General features: G+C 37.1%; 1 protein-coding gene across 1 annotated transcript in view; it reads right to left on the reverse strand.

Annotated features, from left to right (window-relative positions):
* Window positions 1-16781, reverse strand: part of PIK3C3 (phosphatidylinositol 3-kinase catalytic subunit type 3) — a 158040-nt gene extending 141259 nt beyond the window's left edge. The window contains exons 1-4 of the mRNA XM_059039638.2: window positions 16153-16781; window positions 12960-13148; window positions 7635-7778; window positions 835-964 (exon numbers count right to left, since the gene is read on the reverse strand). Of these exons, the coding sequence (XP_058895621.2) occupies window positions 835-964; window positions 7635-7778; window positions 12960-13148; window positions 16153-16421 (732 nt within the window). The 5' untranslated portion in view covers window positions 16422-16781. The remainder of the gene's footprint in view (window positions 1-834; window positions 965-7634; window positions 7779-12959; window positions 13149-16152) is intronic.
* Window positions 16782-17293: the final 512 nt, after the last annotated feature.

Below are 17293 nucleotides of genomic sequence, written 5' to 3' on the forward strand. Positions count from 1 at the left end.
AACAGAGACATCCATAACTAATAAGATCACAAAGGAAAATTACATGTAAAAATTAAAAGAAAGTCTCTTAACAAATTATTGTAAAAGCATCTTTAAACAGTATCTAACATAGTACTTTTTGAACAGATAGTCACAACATAAGTTACACTACTGTGATTTAAGAATAGAATTGAACTTAGAAATACAAACATTAAATGAAAACACTTCATTAACACAATTTTGAAAGAAAGAGGTAATAATTCAGTTTACAAAAAGAGGCGGGGTGGAGTGAGGGTAATTTAGATGAGCTAATATAAGAAATTTTCACTTTCAAACAATGTAAGAATCTCTAGCGTGTAATAACACTTGCATCTTTAAGACGATGTTACCAAAAAAGTAGGTGGTCATCTTGCAGGTATCACCAAAAGCTCTACATTTTCAAATTTGTTGGAATTACAGACACAAAAGGCCATGTATTATATAATTCTCTTTATATCAAATGTCCAGAATTGGAATATCTACAGAGATAGAAAGTAGATGAGTGGTTGCCAGGGGCTGGAGGAAGGAGGGAATGGGGAATGACTGCTAATGGGTACATGGTTATAGTTTTGATAAAAATGGTCTAAAAGTAAACAGTGGTGATGATCGCACCATTTTGTGAATTCACTAAAAAACCATTAAACTGTACCCTTTCCAAGGGTGAACTTTATGGTATGTGAATTATATTTCAACAAAACTATTATTAACAGATTAAATTTAAATTAAAAAGTCATCTGACAGAATTCATAACGTCAATTTATACTACAACAGATATCATTCAGAGCCTTCCACCTGTTCCAATAGCTTCTTTTTTACCTTGGCAAGGCGGCTCATCTGATCTTCTGAGAGAGTACTGCTTGTTCTGCCAGGAGTTTTTGTGGGTTCTGATCCATCTGCTTCCACATTAGGCCAAACTTTCAAGTCATGCATCCCTTGGCGAAACATGCTAGGCAAAAAGAGAATGTTCAGGACAGAACTGAATTAATGTAGTTCATTATGGGAAATTTTAGATTCGTAAACAGAGAGAATTCTACCAAGGAAATACATGTCTCTCTTGCCAAACTTTAAGCCTCCAGTGGGCTGTAAAGCAATTAACCAAGCAACTAAAATCCATGTAACACTGTTTTTCACGTGCCATTCTTTTCTCCTCCAAGCAGTTAGAACTATTACAGAGATTCTAAAGGTAAACTGGAAACAGAGAAGCATCAGTAATGGACCACATGCACTTCATCACTTCAGTGGAGATCTCAGAAACAGAATCCAAATTTCTACCCAGTGAAAGAATGTCACATTTACAATGACTGAAACCAAAATTAAAATAATTATATAACTTTATACTTTAAGTGACAATGCAGCATAGTAGACAGCGGAGTTGAACTGCCGAGGTTTGGATCCCAGCTGTGCCATCTATTACCTACAAGACTCTGGGTAAGTTACTTAACTTCTCTGTGCCTCAGTTTCCTCATCTATAAAATGAGACTATAAAGAGTAACTGTACCTCACAGGTTTGTTAGAAAAATTAAATAAACCAGTACAAGTAAAAAGTACTTAGAATAGTGTCTGCCATGTAATAAGTATTCGATAAGTGTTCGCTATTATTTTCCTTTTCACTGGGTACAGGCTTATTTTTCTCCCATCTTCTTTTCCATAAGGAAGTTGTCTAAAAGGGAATACAATAGTGGATTCAGTAAGAAAAAATACCCATGTCTACAAATCAGAAATTTAACATATTGTTGGAATTCAGCCTGAGCTGGATGATCCTGCTTTAAAGTAAAAGACTACATGACCTCTGATTGTCATGCTTCTGCTTCTTTCAAAAAGCTACCATGAAGACCCACAGTAAAGGTTGAACAAACTCATAAAAGGAGCTCTAGACAAATATGTTTTTTAAATATGCTGTCAAGTTTCTGAGTTTTGTTTTTTTGAAGAGGGTTAGAGATAGTCTTCTGTTAGTGTGTTCTCTTTGTTTAAGTGTTGTTTAACAAGGCCTTTTAAACAATATAAAAGTCTATTCAAACAGCATCCTCCCAAAGCTGAAAGGCCAAGCTGTCAATTGCAATGAAAAGAATAAGACTAGAAGTGTGTGCAGGTGAGTAGGCAAGTCCAAAGACTCCCATATTAAATAATTTTTTAATTAGGTACACGATGGATATAGTGATGCACTTTTCCCATCTTTAAAACTACTATACTTAACTGTAAAAGGTGCACATTAATTTTTAAACCATTATTATCATGATCTGACCAATGGAAAATTTCTTAGCAGATTTTCCTGAGGTAATAAAGAGAATTTTCACTGAATATTATGTAATGTATGTAAGTAATGATACCATAAACATTTAGATTGGAAACTATAAAGGACAGCTACAAGCTGATGAGCAGTATAAGATTAAGGACCAAATATGTTAAGGTCTCTAAGGTTGGCAATAAACAGGTAATATCCAGCAACCATATCTGCAAAAGCTTACTTTATAGGTCCAACAGAAAATGTACTGACTGGTTGTGAAGAATCTATACACCTAATATTTATCTATCATGTTAAAGATTTAAAAAAAGTGTTAGTATTTTAAAAGCCTTTATAAAAAGTTCATTTTCTTTCCCTTTCAACTGAGAGAGACATTCAACATCAAGCAGACCTTAGTCTCTTAAGAAACTGGGTACAGTGAGGTCATAATACCACTTTCAATGAATATCCTTAAATGTACCTTCAGAAACAGCAGAAAGCTTCTCTTCCTTCTCTCCACTTCCTTATCCCCAAGTGAAGTTTGGCTGAACTTAACTAAATCAAAAATAAGTACATGTGGCATGAAGTCAGTTTACTAAATGGTTTAGGTACCTTGGGATGGATCTGGAGAAGAGATTTAAGGATAGGGGACATGGAAGGTAGGGGTGATGCCAAGTGATTCAAATGATCAAGTGAACATATTACTTTCTTTTGACACTAATGGAACCTTTACAGAGAGTTACACAGCCTCCAGGTGGCAAGCCAGAAGATGCTCAGAGCATCAAGTCCATTTGGGAAGTTAAGCCAAACAGGCAAGAAAGAGAAAACAGTACAGCAGGATCTCCCTCAGACACAAGCAGAGGCCCCAGCAACAGCTGCTGTAGATGCTCCAGCTCCCAGTGCCAAGCCACTACAGCAACAACTGGCCTGACTTCAGAATTCACATTTGGAAAAAACATCTGCAAGAGAAATACACAGTTTGCGTATGATCCTTTGCCAATTCAACCTAATGATCAATCAATTCTTTAGCTACTTAGGAATCTCACAAGCTAGACTTTCAAAATGAGGACAATTAGTTACTCCAGCCATATCCTAACAGATCTGTCTTTCGATTAACTACACTATTCTTCAAGAAGCACTGTTTCACTGATTCAAGTATACAAAACAGGTATTAGCAAACAGCAAGAGTTGGTAGTCACAGGACTCCTGATTCTCTAACACAGCTATTAGACACTTTGAGGACCACTTTTAAAAAGCTAGTAAGTCCATACCAGGACTAGTTGAGGAACAAGGTGGGGTACAACTAGTGTTATTTCATTGCCTATGAAACATTTGAGGAAATGAAGGTCTAAAGCAGCATTTCCCTAAGTCATGAGAACTCTGGTGGCACATGACATGATTTTTAATGGTAGGTGGAAAAAAATTTGCACAGGCTTCCTGCTGAGATCACACAGAAGACTCACACTACTTTCTCACCATTAATGTCTGCAACACTGTGCAGAGAAGCAGCTGTGACCCAGCAGTACAAGTGGATGTCTGCACTCTGCTATAGCACCTGGAACATCCTGAATATCATATTCTTCCACAATCCAAAGGTGCACAGGAAGTCCAGTGCAAGAGGGAATGCCTCGGCTTGTCTGCACTGCACCCCAGTTCACCTTCAAGGGAAGGCCCCAGGACACAGAGAGAAAAAGGAGTTATTTTAATTTCATAGGGCTTCTCAGATTTCCTTTTTCTGAGGTGCAGGTCACTATAAGCATCAGCCTAGAGAGAATAGTAGGTGATCTAACATGAGTAATTATACACACACATACACACAATGATTACTACTGTTTTCACGTACTTTATAAAAACTTTCCAAAGGCCAAGTAAAACAGTGTCACAAATGTCAATCTGAGAACTGATTTGGCTGTAGGCAGGTCATTTCACTGCACTTCTGTGGAAATTTCTATTGTCTCACACCTATAGTCTAGTCAGACTGTCTCCTGAAACTACATCCTAAGGTCAATGAAAATGTATTGATATAGGAGTGTTAAAAGAGGTGTTTTCATGAGGTAAACTCCCGCTGTTATTTCAGAAGGTAAACCACTAATGAAGAGGCCAGGAGGAAAAACCAAGAGGTCTGTCTATCTGGCTGTTTCTCAAGAAGATTTAACCACTAAGACTACAGTAAGAGCAATAAACTGTTGTGCATTTTTTTTTCTATATGGCAAGCAAATTCCACCCTGGTAGAGAAAGTAAAAAGGTACAAACACTCCAGAAAAGAAACATACTAATTTTGTAATATGTCCATTCTACTGTAACATGCCATTTTATCAAAAACCATATTTAAAACTGGAGGCCACGATGTCTCAGACTATGTCTAAATTATTGTTCCTGCATGGATTTCAATAATAAATATTTCTTTAATAGGTACATTAAAGTAAAATACGTACACATTACTAAGCAATCAAGCTACTCTAAATGAAATTACATCTACATTTTATTGATGAGTTGAAGCTTTTCTGAGACATCCTATCCTAAACAGAAAAATTCATTATAAAGATATTGATTCTCTCTGTAATTCACATATATAATTCAATACAGTTTCCCAACAAAATAACAATGAGCTTTTTTTTTAAACTGAGGAAATAATATTAATATTTATCTGATAAAATATAGAGACTATCCAGAGAAATTCTGAAAGGACTACGAATGAGGAAGATTATCCATCTCTAATATTAAAACATTTTATAATTAATAGTATTCAAAACTAACAATAGTTCAGAAATAATGACAGCTAATATTTACTGAGCACAATAACTTATTAAGCTCATTACATGTCTTTAGTAATTTATCATCATAAACTACTCTGTGAGGTAAATACTAATATCTCATTTTACAGATAAGGAAACTGAGGCATAAAGAGATTAAATAACTTGCCCAAGGGTACACAGATAATAAGCAAAAGAGCCAGGTTTTAAACCCAGACAATCTAGTTCTACCTGCCTTCCTAACCACCACTGGTTTATAAAAAACTGATAAACTCAACATCATAATTTAAGATTCATGAGCTGCAAGTAAATAAGCAACAAACAAATATATGATAATTCAAAAGAAAATGTCAAACAGGAAAAACAATATGTGTAACATGTAACACACAAAGGGCTAATTTCACTAATCTACAAAGACCCCTTACAAATTAATAAGAAAGATGACAACTCAAAAATAAAAGGGCTTCCCTGGTGGCGCAGTGGTTGAGAATCCGCCTGCCGATGCAGGGGACACGGGTTCGTGCCCCGGTCCGGGAAGATCCCACATGCCGCAGAGCGGCTGGGCCCGTGAGCCATGGCCGCTGAGCCTGTGTGTCCGGAGCCTGCGCTCCGCAATGGGAGAGGCCACAACAGTGAGAGGCCCGCGTACCACAAAAAAAAAAAAAAAAAAAAAAAAAAAAAAAAAAAAAAAAAAAAAAATAAAAGGCAGGGCTTCCCTGGTGGCACAGTGGTTGAGAGTCCGCCTGCTGATGCAGGGGACACTGGTTTGTGTCCCAGTCCGGGAAGATCCCGCAGAGCAGCTGGGCCCGTAAGCCATGGCCACTGAGCCTGCGCGTCTGGAGCCTGTGCTCTGCAACGGGAGAGGCCACAACAGTGAGGGGCCCGCATACTGCCAAAAAAAAAAAAAAAAAAAAAGGGCAAAGAATTTTATGGTATGTGAATTATACATAATTTTTTTTAAATGGGCAAAGGATATGAAAAAGCAATTCACAGAAACATAAACACAATAAAGGGAAATATCACAATATGATCATCTTCACTCATATTTAATGATGTGAAAATTAATTTAGGAGATAACATTTTTCAATTTTAAAATGGGCAAGGGCTTCCCTGGTGGCGCAGTGGTTGGGAATCCGCCTGCCGATGCAGGGGACACGGGTTCATGCCCCGCCGGGAAGATCCCACATGCCGCGGAGCGGCTGGGCCCGTGAGCCATGGCCACTGAGCCTGTGTGTCCGGAGCCTGTGCTCCGCAACGGGAGAGGCCACAACAGTGAGAGGCCCGCGTACCACAAAAAAAAACAATAAATAAATAAATTAATTAATTAATTAATTAAATAAAATGGGCAAAAATTAAGAAGTTTGATAATACCTAGATTACGGTCTCTACCATTTGATATCTAAAGGAACTAGGACTTCTTTCAGAAAGTCCAGGTCTGGGGCAGGAAATTTCCCAATGAGCCTGGAATAGCTTGTCTCCAGAAAGTAAAGAAGTTACCAATGACTACTGGTGTACTATACTGTCAAAAGAACATGGGATCAACTTGAAGGGGCTCCTACTGATCAAAAATTGGAATTTTTGAGAATTATAAAGAATAAAAAGAACAATGGATTGAAACATTTCAAAACTGTTTAAAAGTTCATGATAAAACTTAAGAACAAAAAACCAAAAAACCATCAATTGTCACTTTCAAGGTTACCAAGGCACCAACCAATTCATTCTTAAAATTGTTAAAGGGGAAAAAAATTAAACATTCATCTGCCTTTCCTATATGAACTGTATACCAAGGTAACTCAATATATGATGAAAGACCAAGTTTTTTAGAGAAAAATTCCAATTAATAAACATAGAAAGAATAGAATGTCAACAATTTTCTTAAGATGAAGAGTGATCTCTCTGTTCAGGAGAAAAGGGACAGAGAGAAAACACCCTAAAGGACTATCACGTTTTTGTTTTTGTTTTTTTTGCGGTACATGGGCCTCTCTCACTGTTGTGGCCTCTCCTGTTGCGGAGCACAGGCTCCGGACGCACAGGCTCAGCGGCCATGGCTCACGGGCCTAGCCGCTCAGTGGCATGTGGGATCTTCCCAGACCGGGGCACGAACCCGTGTCCCCTGCATCGGCAGGTGGGTTCTCAACCACTGCGCCACCAGGGAAGCCCTGTTTTTGTTTTTACAATAAACTTCTATTATCTGTAAATTTTTAAAAACAAAATTAACTGTCCTATTATAATCATTATCATTACAGCAAATTAGTGCTTTAGTACTTTTTAAACCCTGTTTATTGTCTTTTTTGTCACTATTATGACAAAGCAGAAAAACCCTATAACAAAGCAGTTACAGTATATGACAAATAGCCTTTTTTCCTAAAAATAAGGTTCCCGTTACCAATGACTATTTCCTAATAGAAATCACATTACCAATCATTAACAGTAGAGAAATACAAACCGTGCTTTTTAATTAATCTATCTGCATCTCCTGAAGGAAATATGTGTCAACTTCAGTCTCAAGTACTATGGAATCATATGTATCCAATAGGTTTCACTTCCTAGCACAGAGAACCAGACTGGGCATAAACTATTAACAACAAGAAAGAAAAGGGCCAGAAAGCAACAACATTTCCAGAGGAAAAGAAAACGCTTACCCATATTTTCCAAACAGTGAAACTGTTGTTCCTCCCACAGGCACTGCCTTTCCTGGTCCATACACATCCCATATAGTCAGGGCCACTTGCGCATTCCTGGGCAGGTCAGGGTATTTCACAGGCAGTTTTAGCCATTCATTCCAGCTATGGAAATAAAGTCAACAAAAACATAAAGCTAAGGAAAGAAAGTCAACATAAACACATGTGTATAACTTTTTTTTAAATTAACAAACCATACAAGAAGCTTTGTCCAGAGAAAATGTCAAAAGATTAAGTTAGTAGTACAAAAAATAACGTGGCACTTACCTCAATTTTGCTTTAGGCAACTTCAATTTTAAATACAGGCATATCTGTATTTTATTTCACTTCATGTTATTGGACTTTGCAGATATTACATTTTTTACAAATTGAGGTTTATGGCAACTCTGCATCTAACAAGTCTATGGGTACCATTTTTCCAACAGCTTTTGCTCATTTCATGTCTATCACATTTTGGTAATTCTTTCAATATTTCAAACTTTTTCATTATTAATATATTTTTTATGGTGATCTGTTGTAAGTGATCTTTGATGTTACTACTATGGCTTGCTGATGGTTCAGATGATAGTTAGGATTTTTTAGCAAAAAAATAATTTTTAATTAAGGTATGAACACTGTTTTTAGACACAATGCTATTGCACACCTAGTAGACTACAGTATAAAGATAACTTTCATATGCATTGGAAAACCAAAAAAAATCACTTTATTGCAATACTCGCTTTATTGTGGTGATCTAGACCTGAACCTGCAATATCTCCAAGGTATGCCTATAGAACACATGAAAAAACATACTTTGAAAAACAAAGCTCATGAAAAATAACACTGGTAAATTCTTTAATCAAGAAACTCAGACATTAAGGATTTACTGTATAGCACAGGGAACTATAATCAATATCTTGTAATAAAATATAATGGAAACGAATAAGAAAAAAGATATATACATATATATGTATAACAGAATCTCTTTGCTATATACCTGAAACCAACACAATATTGTAAATCAACTACACTTCAATGAAGAAAACAAAAGAGAAACAGACAATATCACTAAGAAACAAGGAATATAATAACAGCTAATAAAAATCTGGGAAAACACGTAGACCTATTAGAACCAAAGTTGTTTTAGAACTAAACTGTGATTTTTTTTTTTCTGTAAGCATTCTCCAGAACAGTTTTTTATTAAGAAAAGAAAGAAATCAGAATTACTCATATTATACTCAAAATGCTGCTAGGTATAATACGGTCCTATAATATACATCAGTATCTCAATAAAGCAGAAAAAAAACAAAATTTTAAAGAGATCAAAGGAGACCATCCACTAACTTTGTAACATGAAGAAGTTACTAGACTGCTCTGGACAGGTATGTGACAAATTTTTACATGAGATTTTTCTTCCACTCAAGTTATTTCATTAATACCAATAATGCTTAGCTATTGTTTTTTTAATGCTTTCAAAGCATATTTTTACATATGATTTCACTAAGAAATGTTTGTTCTTACTAACAGTAATGACAGCACAGCTCTCCCATTTTTTTTACTCTCTATTCACCTCTGCAAATTTTCTTCTGCATTCAAACTTAACACTGGATTTATCTGATCATTTCAACTTCCTTAAACAACAGATGGCTTTTAAAATCCCAAAAGAAAACTATGCAAACAACACACAAAGTAATACCCAGCAGACACACAGAATTGCTTCTCTCTGCTTACTCAAAATTATTCTCAAAGGGCATATCCCAGTCTAGGTCAAATACACCTGCATCAGTAAGAAACCGAACAGAATTTTCACGAACTTATTAAAGAACAAAACACTTACATCCACCATATAAATTCAAGGACCTACAGGAAAATTAGAGATGGCTATCAATTTAAAGGAAACTCTAAACGTCATTAAATACTTTTCTTCTATGAAGTTCTTAAAGAAATAAAATACATGCTTTAAAAAGCCTTTCTCCCCTACAGATAAGCTTAAGAAACTAAATGAATTTATTTAATTACTCATTCACATGGTGGGCCAGAATGAAAAGGTAAATACCAAAGCAGTACAACCTTATGCCAATGAACAAACCACAGAGATTAGTTAACACAGGCTAACGTTAAAGAGAAAAGTCAGTAAGCATATCCAAAATGAGTTGTGAAAATACACACTCATTCTTATAGTCTGTCCTTTGACTAGGAGACAATACATAAGAGCAAGCAATCATTTGCCTCAAACCTTTTGCCATCCAACACCTGACCCCCACACCTCTTTAAATTAAAGCAAAAACACTTTACCTGTTTTACATACTGGGCTTCTGCAGTAGATTTCTTTTGAAGAAAACGAATCTGCAGCTAAAAAATAGTTTAAAAACTACTCAAGATAGTCCAGAAATTATGGAAAGATCTGGTCAGACATCAAAGAACTGTGTATTTTGAACACCATTTTGTTCTCTCCCTTCCCATGAATTATCCCTTCTTCATGCCCCAACTCTAATCAGGCTTAAATTCACCTGGCAACTTTCAAAGTATTCCAGGATTCTAAAGCCTGATTCTGGATGGTATGACTTCCCACCATGTACCCCACACCCATACACCAGTGTACTAATTCCTTAGTCTGATTAATGCACTCCTAAATCCTAACTTTCTAATTTGTAAATTATATTAGATAGTCTATGTCTAAAGCCATTTTAAATCCTCCACGTGACAAGACAAAATATAAATTAAAAAAAAATTTAAACTACTTGCCTGCAGAATAATATTCATATATATAACTTAAAAATTTGCAGTATTTCACACCTAAAGATGATAATTTACCCTAAGTGTAACTAAAGAAAGTACAGGTTTCCTCCCCATGGGCTCTCTTATTATAGGACAGGATAGAATAGAATACGGTAGAAGAGATTCAGATGAATTTTGGATAAGTTTCTCATTATTTGAACTCTCACAACTCACTATCAGAAACTCAGAAATCAGATTTAGACAACTTGGAATCTCGTACTACCCCAAAATACTTTCTGAAATGCAAAAATTAAGATAGCAAGAGATCCTTTTGTGCTATAATTTATTTTCTCAACAGTCTACAGAATCTTCTTTTAAGTCAGTGCTTATAGAAAATGAGGGCTGTATAAAGTTTGCCCTTATTTATTTTAGAAGTGCTATTTTTGTTTTGATGAATTGGTAAAAAATTCAACTCTTAAACACTAAAGAGCAAGATGTACAAAATCTGCAAATGTTTCCCTTAAGCCCAAAGAGTATATTTAAAAGAAGACAGGGACTTCCCTGGTGGCGCAGTGATTAAGAATCCACCTGCTAATGCAGGGGACATGGGTTCGAGCACTGGTCCGGGAAGATCCCACATGCCGTGGAGAAACTAAGCCCGTTTGCCACAACTACTGAGCCTGCAAGCCACAACTGCTGAAGCCCGTGTGCCTAGAGCCCGTGCTCCGCAATAAGAGAAGCCACCACAATGAGAAGCCCGTGCACAACAACGAAGAGTAGCCCTGCTCAACACAACTAGAGAAAGCCCACACAGCAACAAAGACCCAATGTAGCCAAAAATAAATAAGTTAATTAATTAAAAAAATAAAAGATAAAAACCTATGCTCATATATTTACCCAACATAAGGTATTTTCTCAATCCATCTTCTACACAGCTGTTTTAAACCTTTTAATTTAAAAGAAGCCATTCTAATTATTTTAGAGTATTTACTTTGTTAGTTTCACAATTTAAAAAATATAAACTAAAAACCTCAAACCTTGAGAGAGCAAATATGAAAGTTTTTATATCCTTGAAAATACATAATACATAAACAATGCAGAGAGGAGCTGGTAAATGGGAGGAAGAGGAGAAAGATGTTAATCTCCCTATAACTGGAAATTTGCTTTTGCTCTAATCTCTTTTATTGCCAAGGCATGGAACAAAACCACCATACAATTTCCCCCAAGAAAAGTGGAATTCTCCATAAATGTCGACTTCCTAGACCTAAATTTGTGGTTCTAAGTCTTTTGGGGGGTACCAAGCCACCTCAAAAAGTCTAATAAAAGCTCTGAGCTCTGTCCCTGTGAAAATGCACATGACGCAAAAAATTCTGCATATAAATTTCAGGGTTTTGTAGATTTCCTGATTCCTGTTTAAGAACATCTGATACAATTATAGGAGTTTTGGTGGGTTGTTTCAGGTGTACTGATGATACTGTAGCTATGTTACAGACATAAAGAAATATTTAAGTTAAGATGGTATAATATTTGGAATTTTCTTCAAAATAACATTGGGTATAGCTGAAACAAGATTAGCCTGAGTTAGTAATTACTGAAGCTAGGTGAGGGAGCCCTGGAAGTTCATTATATTATTCTCTCTACTCATACAGGTTTGAAATTTTCCAGAATAATAAGTAAAAACACATATATATACTCATGTGTGTATATATCTAGACACAAAAAGACTACTAAAGAAATTACACCATTAAAACAGTTGGTTTCAGTGTAGCCAGATCATCAGAGCTTAGGCTTCTGATCTCTCCACAAAACTTTTCCCAGTCTGCTGGGCCACACTTGGTAAACAAAGGGTTGTGTCCTCAACAGCACAGCCTGGGAGTCCATGTGGCCACATCCTGTCCTCCATGAATACTGTGGGCATAAACTCCTTCACCGGGAGGCACACAACCTGTGTATCCTGTACCAAGCCTACCAGAGTACTGAATAATACTCATGAATCAAACATTAAAACTGTACCACACAATCTATCAAATAAGAAGTGTCAAGAGATTATATTAAGGACCTACAATACTATCCTGGAAAAACGGGAACTTCATGTTCATTACACTTACCTCAAATTCCAACAATGGCTTGCTAATGCAGCATGCTTAATAAACCAAGAACTTAAAAAAAAAAAGTTAGTTTCATATTTAACATAAACAACTGATCCAAACAGATGACAACATATCTCTCTAAAGATCTGAGTTCCAAACATCAGCTTAGACAACATCTCAGACTATCCAAAAGTGTTTCTGTGTTCAAGGGCATAGCATGGGAGCAAATTTAGAGACGTGTTTTTGGTTTGGGTCATTTTGTGAATCAGTCAAGTTCTCATAAAAATATGTCAATATACTCCATACAAACATAAATTCACTTCCACCTCACTTCCACCTACTTTATTTGAGTAGGTGCCTACTGTAAACTATTTAATCACTGCTTATAGGTATTAAATAAAGAATTTTAATTCCTCTGTAATCCCAAATAATACTTTCAACATCTATAAATAAATGGGAGAATAGTCTGGTACCCACCATATTCAAGAAAACAACTTACTTCCATCTTGTACTAAATGCCTTGTAGGAGGTTCTCACTGGCAAGGCAAGAGGCTTCCCTTCTGCAAAAACTTGGCAAGTAACATAGAGGTCAGAACATGTTTCTTGGTATAGTCCTGAAAACTTCAACATTGGGTCTTCTAGAACAGCTTTATAACTCTTTTGTTCTCTCTTCCCTTCCAAACTTCCTCTGAAAGCATAAAAGCAATAATGTTTAGACACACATTTTTAAAAGACAAACACAACAAATACTAAGAGTTTATGGTTATGTCACAGTAACGTTATGCTACCTGAACATTTTCCTATAGATGAAATTAAAGTCATTTTTTCATTTGCTAAAGGTCTCTTAAAATATTAACATGCCTAAGATCATTCCTAACTTCATCAACATATTTCTCTATTTTAGGCTTCTTAATTTTAAACCCTGTCATCAACTCGTGTGTCTACCTTCTAGATGTCACCAGCTTTCCAAACATTAGTTTCATTTTATTAATTTCAAGTTGACCACTTATTCCTGTAGTCTTTCAACAACATTTACTGTACTAAGCATAGAGGTCCAGAAATGAAAGACAAGATAAACAATACTGTGTTACAGGAAAATATTAAGTCCTTGCTCTAGGGAGAAAACTTACTTTTAACTGCATATTTTTTTATGCTTTCATTTTTTTTTTTTTTTTACTATGTAGATGTATTATCTAATCAGTTCTTTAAATTAAGAAATACAGTGTTTTAAGTAGTAAAAGATATGCATAAAATTATAAAAGAGGTAGGAACATTGCTTGGAAATCAAGATTATATCATATATTGTGCCAGGCATTTTATAGAGACTTTCTTACTTACTTTTCACCATATTACCATGTTATAAATCATGAAGCAGAGACTCAGAGATCAAACTTATTATCCAGGATCACAAAGTAAGTAACAGAGCTGAGAATAAAACCCAGGACAGAGGAAGCCAAAGCCAATGTTCTTCCCATTACAGAAAGATATATCAGAAAGTCTCAGGAGCACCTAACGTGGCTTGGAGGTAGGGGCTCGTAACCCAGATAGATGCCTGAAATAAGCCTGAACAATATATGAAAGATGAGAGCCAGAGGCAGAGAGTCATCCCAGAATAAAAGAACAGCATATACAACTGGAAAAAGGCAAGATGGTGTTTCTGACGAACTACAGGTTGGTACAGCTAAAGCATAAAGCTCATGTGGAGAAGAAGCTAGAGATGAGAATGAAGTGTAGCAGGGCAATGAAGCCAAGTAGCCACCAAATTCAGTACAGTGCCTCACACAAAATGAAAATTCAAAAACCTGTTAACTGAACAATTTGAATTGAGAGAAATATAATCAGATTTGTGTTTATGATACTTTGGCAGGAGTATAAGAAAGTAACGAAGAGGTGGGACTGAAAGCAAGATCAGTTGGAAGACTTTCAATCAAAATTAAAAGGAAAAGGGTAGACTAAGGCTAGGGCAGTGGGGTTTAAAGGGGGCATGGATCAAAGATACTGAGCAGGTAGATTCAAGACAACTTGTAAAGGATTAAACAGAGAAGGTGAGAGGGGGGTGTCTGCATGAATCCATGTGACTCCTTTTCTGTCTTAACCAAAATCAATGAATGATGCTAACAATCACCAAAATAGGGTGAGAGAAGATACGAGTTAGAGGGCACGCTAATGATATGCTCCATTTTGGACAAGTTGCTTTTAAAGTGCTTTGGGACATCCAAAGTGATCATGTCTTGCGGGCAGTTTGATATTCAACTATGGCACTAAGAAAGGAGGCATTAAAGTGCAAGTTTTATTAAAACCACAGAAACAGATGAAAATAAACAGAATTTTAAAATTTACTATTCTCTGACTATATGATTCTAAACTGATACTTCCTGCCCTCCCCAAAACTAGTCTCAGACGTTAAAAGGTGGTTTGTACTGAATTTTGCCAAACTTCTGATTTATGCTTTATCTTTTCCTCAAAATACTCAATGTGTGTCTGTTAATAATGGACCAGTTTTTAAAAAATTTTTCTTCTTTCCTTTTAATGTTCAAAAGTTTCAAAAAAATGCATTCATATGTCCAAGAAATACTGAGAGGAATAAGATTGAAGGAAAGTCCTTTACCAGATGATGGCAATACAGGTCCTGTATAAACATCTACTAGTGTATGCTGAAAAAATTACTTTAAATGGGTGTGTCAAGTATTATACAAAGGTACAGTTTGGCATATTATTCTTCCACCACCACAAAATGAACAGTAAAGGACTTGTCAGAGTCTGAAGTAAGTAACTTCTGGAAACAATCATTCAAAGGAGCATCTAATGACTCAGAAAATGTATTTACTACAGGTATGCAGCCTTATGCCTGAGGCACATTTGTTGAATACTGACTAAAACATATGATGAATGATGTTGAGATTAATAGTCTGTGATAATTTATGACAGTTTTCACATATGAAAATACATCTATGAGACTGCCAATGGACACAATTTCCAACTTGGTGCTACCTGTTCCCCATCTCAGTTCCATTATTCTCAAGATGTCATGCCCTGGACCTTTACTTCAACTGTGATACCCCGAGATTTTCCTGCAAGGCTCTCTTCTTATACATTCTGGTCCCTTTACACCTGGAGCCCTTCTCACCTTTGACTGACTCCCAACTTCCCTGGCTAAGCAATGCCAGACTGTCGTAAGATTCAACCTAATCCTCTATCACCTCCCGTGTTTTTAGTACTACCTCCATGTGCTCATCTTATTCTCAGCTGCCTTATCTGCCTGTATCACCTCTTCATAAGTTCTTCAGTCTCCATTCCACCTTCCAGCCCCGTTTTAAAGTAAGATCTTCCAACTATTAACGGCAGGACGACGATTTAACCAAGACTTGATTTCTTTATCGGTAAGATGAGACGGTAATAATCCCACAAAAGGTTGCAGTGAACAGCAAAACGCTTTCTTCAAAATAAACCCTGTGGGACTTACGAACTTATTCCTACCGCTGTCCTTCTCACTGAGACCACGTCCTCAGTCCTCACACACTGCCCCTCTCCAAACTCCCGTTCACCTCCGTTTCCCTGGCTTCAGCCTTCCGGGCCGTCCGCAGGCCGATCATCAAGCTAATAAGCAAGCATCTTCTCTCCCCAACCCATAGGCCCCTGCCTCCCCGCCCCTGAAGCTCAGCAATCCCAGTCCCGTCCCCAGATTCTCTTACATTTTAAGCTGCACGTTGATGTCCAGGTCACAACTGTAGATGTAGTGAAACTTCTCCGCTTCCCCCATGGCTCCCCCGGGGAAGAGCAACAAAAACTTGGAGCTGGGAATACTCCGGCACTGAACTTGCAGAGCCTCACAACACAGGCTCTTCCGGTTCCGCCTCTCAGCCCTGGCTCCGCGAATCCCTGCCGGGACTGCGACCCCACGCGGCGGAACTTCCCTCCCCTCCAAGCGTTCTTCTGCGCATGTGCAAAGGTAGCCCACCATCTTGCTGGAGTGTAAATAGAATTCCGGAAACGCAGTCTATTTGGTTACATTCCAGACTTCCTGTGTTCTTCCTGTGTTAGCGGTGGTTTGTTTCTTGTTTGTTTTTTGTTGTTTTTTTTTAAAGAAAATAAGAAACTGTCTTTTGAGCCTGAGCTATTTCTAAAATCAGTCCAAAAGGAAATGCAATTCAAAAAGAATTGTCACGGGGTTCCCTGGTGGCGCAGTGGTTGAGAGTCCGCCTGCCGATACAGGAGATACAGGTTCGTGCCCCGGTCCAGGAAGATCCCACATGCCGCGGAGCGGCTAAGCCCATGAGCCATGGCCGCTGAGCCTGCGCGTCCGGAGCCTGTGCTCCGCAACGGGAGAGGCCACAACAATGAGAGGCCCGCGTACCGCAAAAAAAAAAAAAAAAAAAAAGAATTGTCATAACTTTCACTGGCTGGAGGTTGGTTAACCAGGGAACAATCACAGGTATTAGAGTTTTACCAAGTTTAAATTTCAGGGGCCCTTCCAAAACGTGTAGATTTAATCATGTATTTGCTATCTCAAGCAAAGATTTCCTCTTTCCGTTATAAAGAGTGGAGGAAGGACGACGCAGAGAACAAGGACACTGGGTTCCAGTTTTGTGCTACAAATATATAGGCTACTTTAATCAAAGTACTTGGGTGCTTGTTTACACAGGGTGTATTCAGACCCAATGTACCTTTGAAGATCTAACCCTTGTTAGAACCTAGAAACATCCAGTAACAACTCTAGGACTCAGATTTCTGACCTCTAAACTCCTACAATGTTTATTTTTATATTTAATAGTATGTAAAATTGTAATCTGCATTTCCAACTAGATCCAAAAGTCTTGGCAAGAATACTGTGCC

Source organism: Kogia breviceps, chromosome 15 (genome assembly GCF_026419965.1).
Source record: "Kogia breviceps isolate mKogBre1 chromosome 15, mKogBre1 haplotype 1, whole genome shotgun sequence".
NCBI classification, from domain to species: domain Eukaryota; kingdom Metazoa; phylum Chordata; class Mammalia; order Artiodactyla; family Physeteridae; genus Kogia; species Kogia breviceps.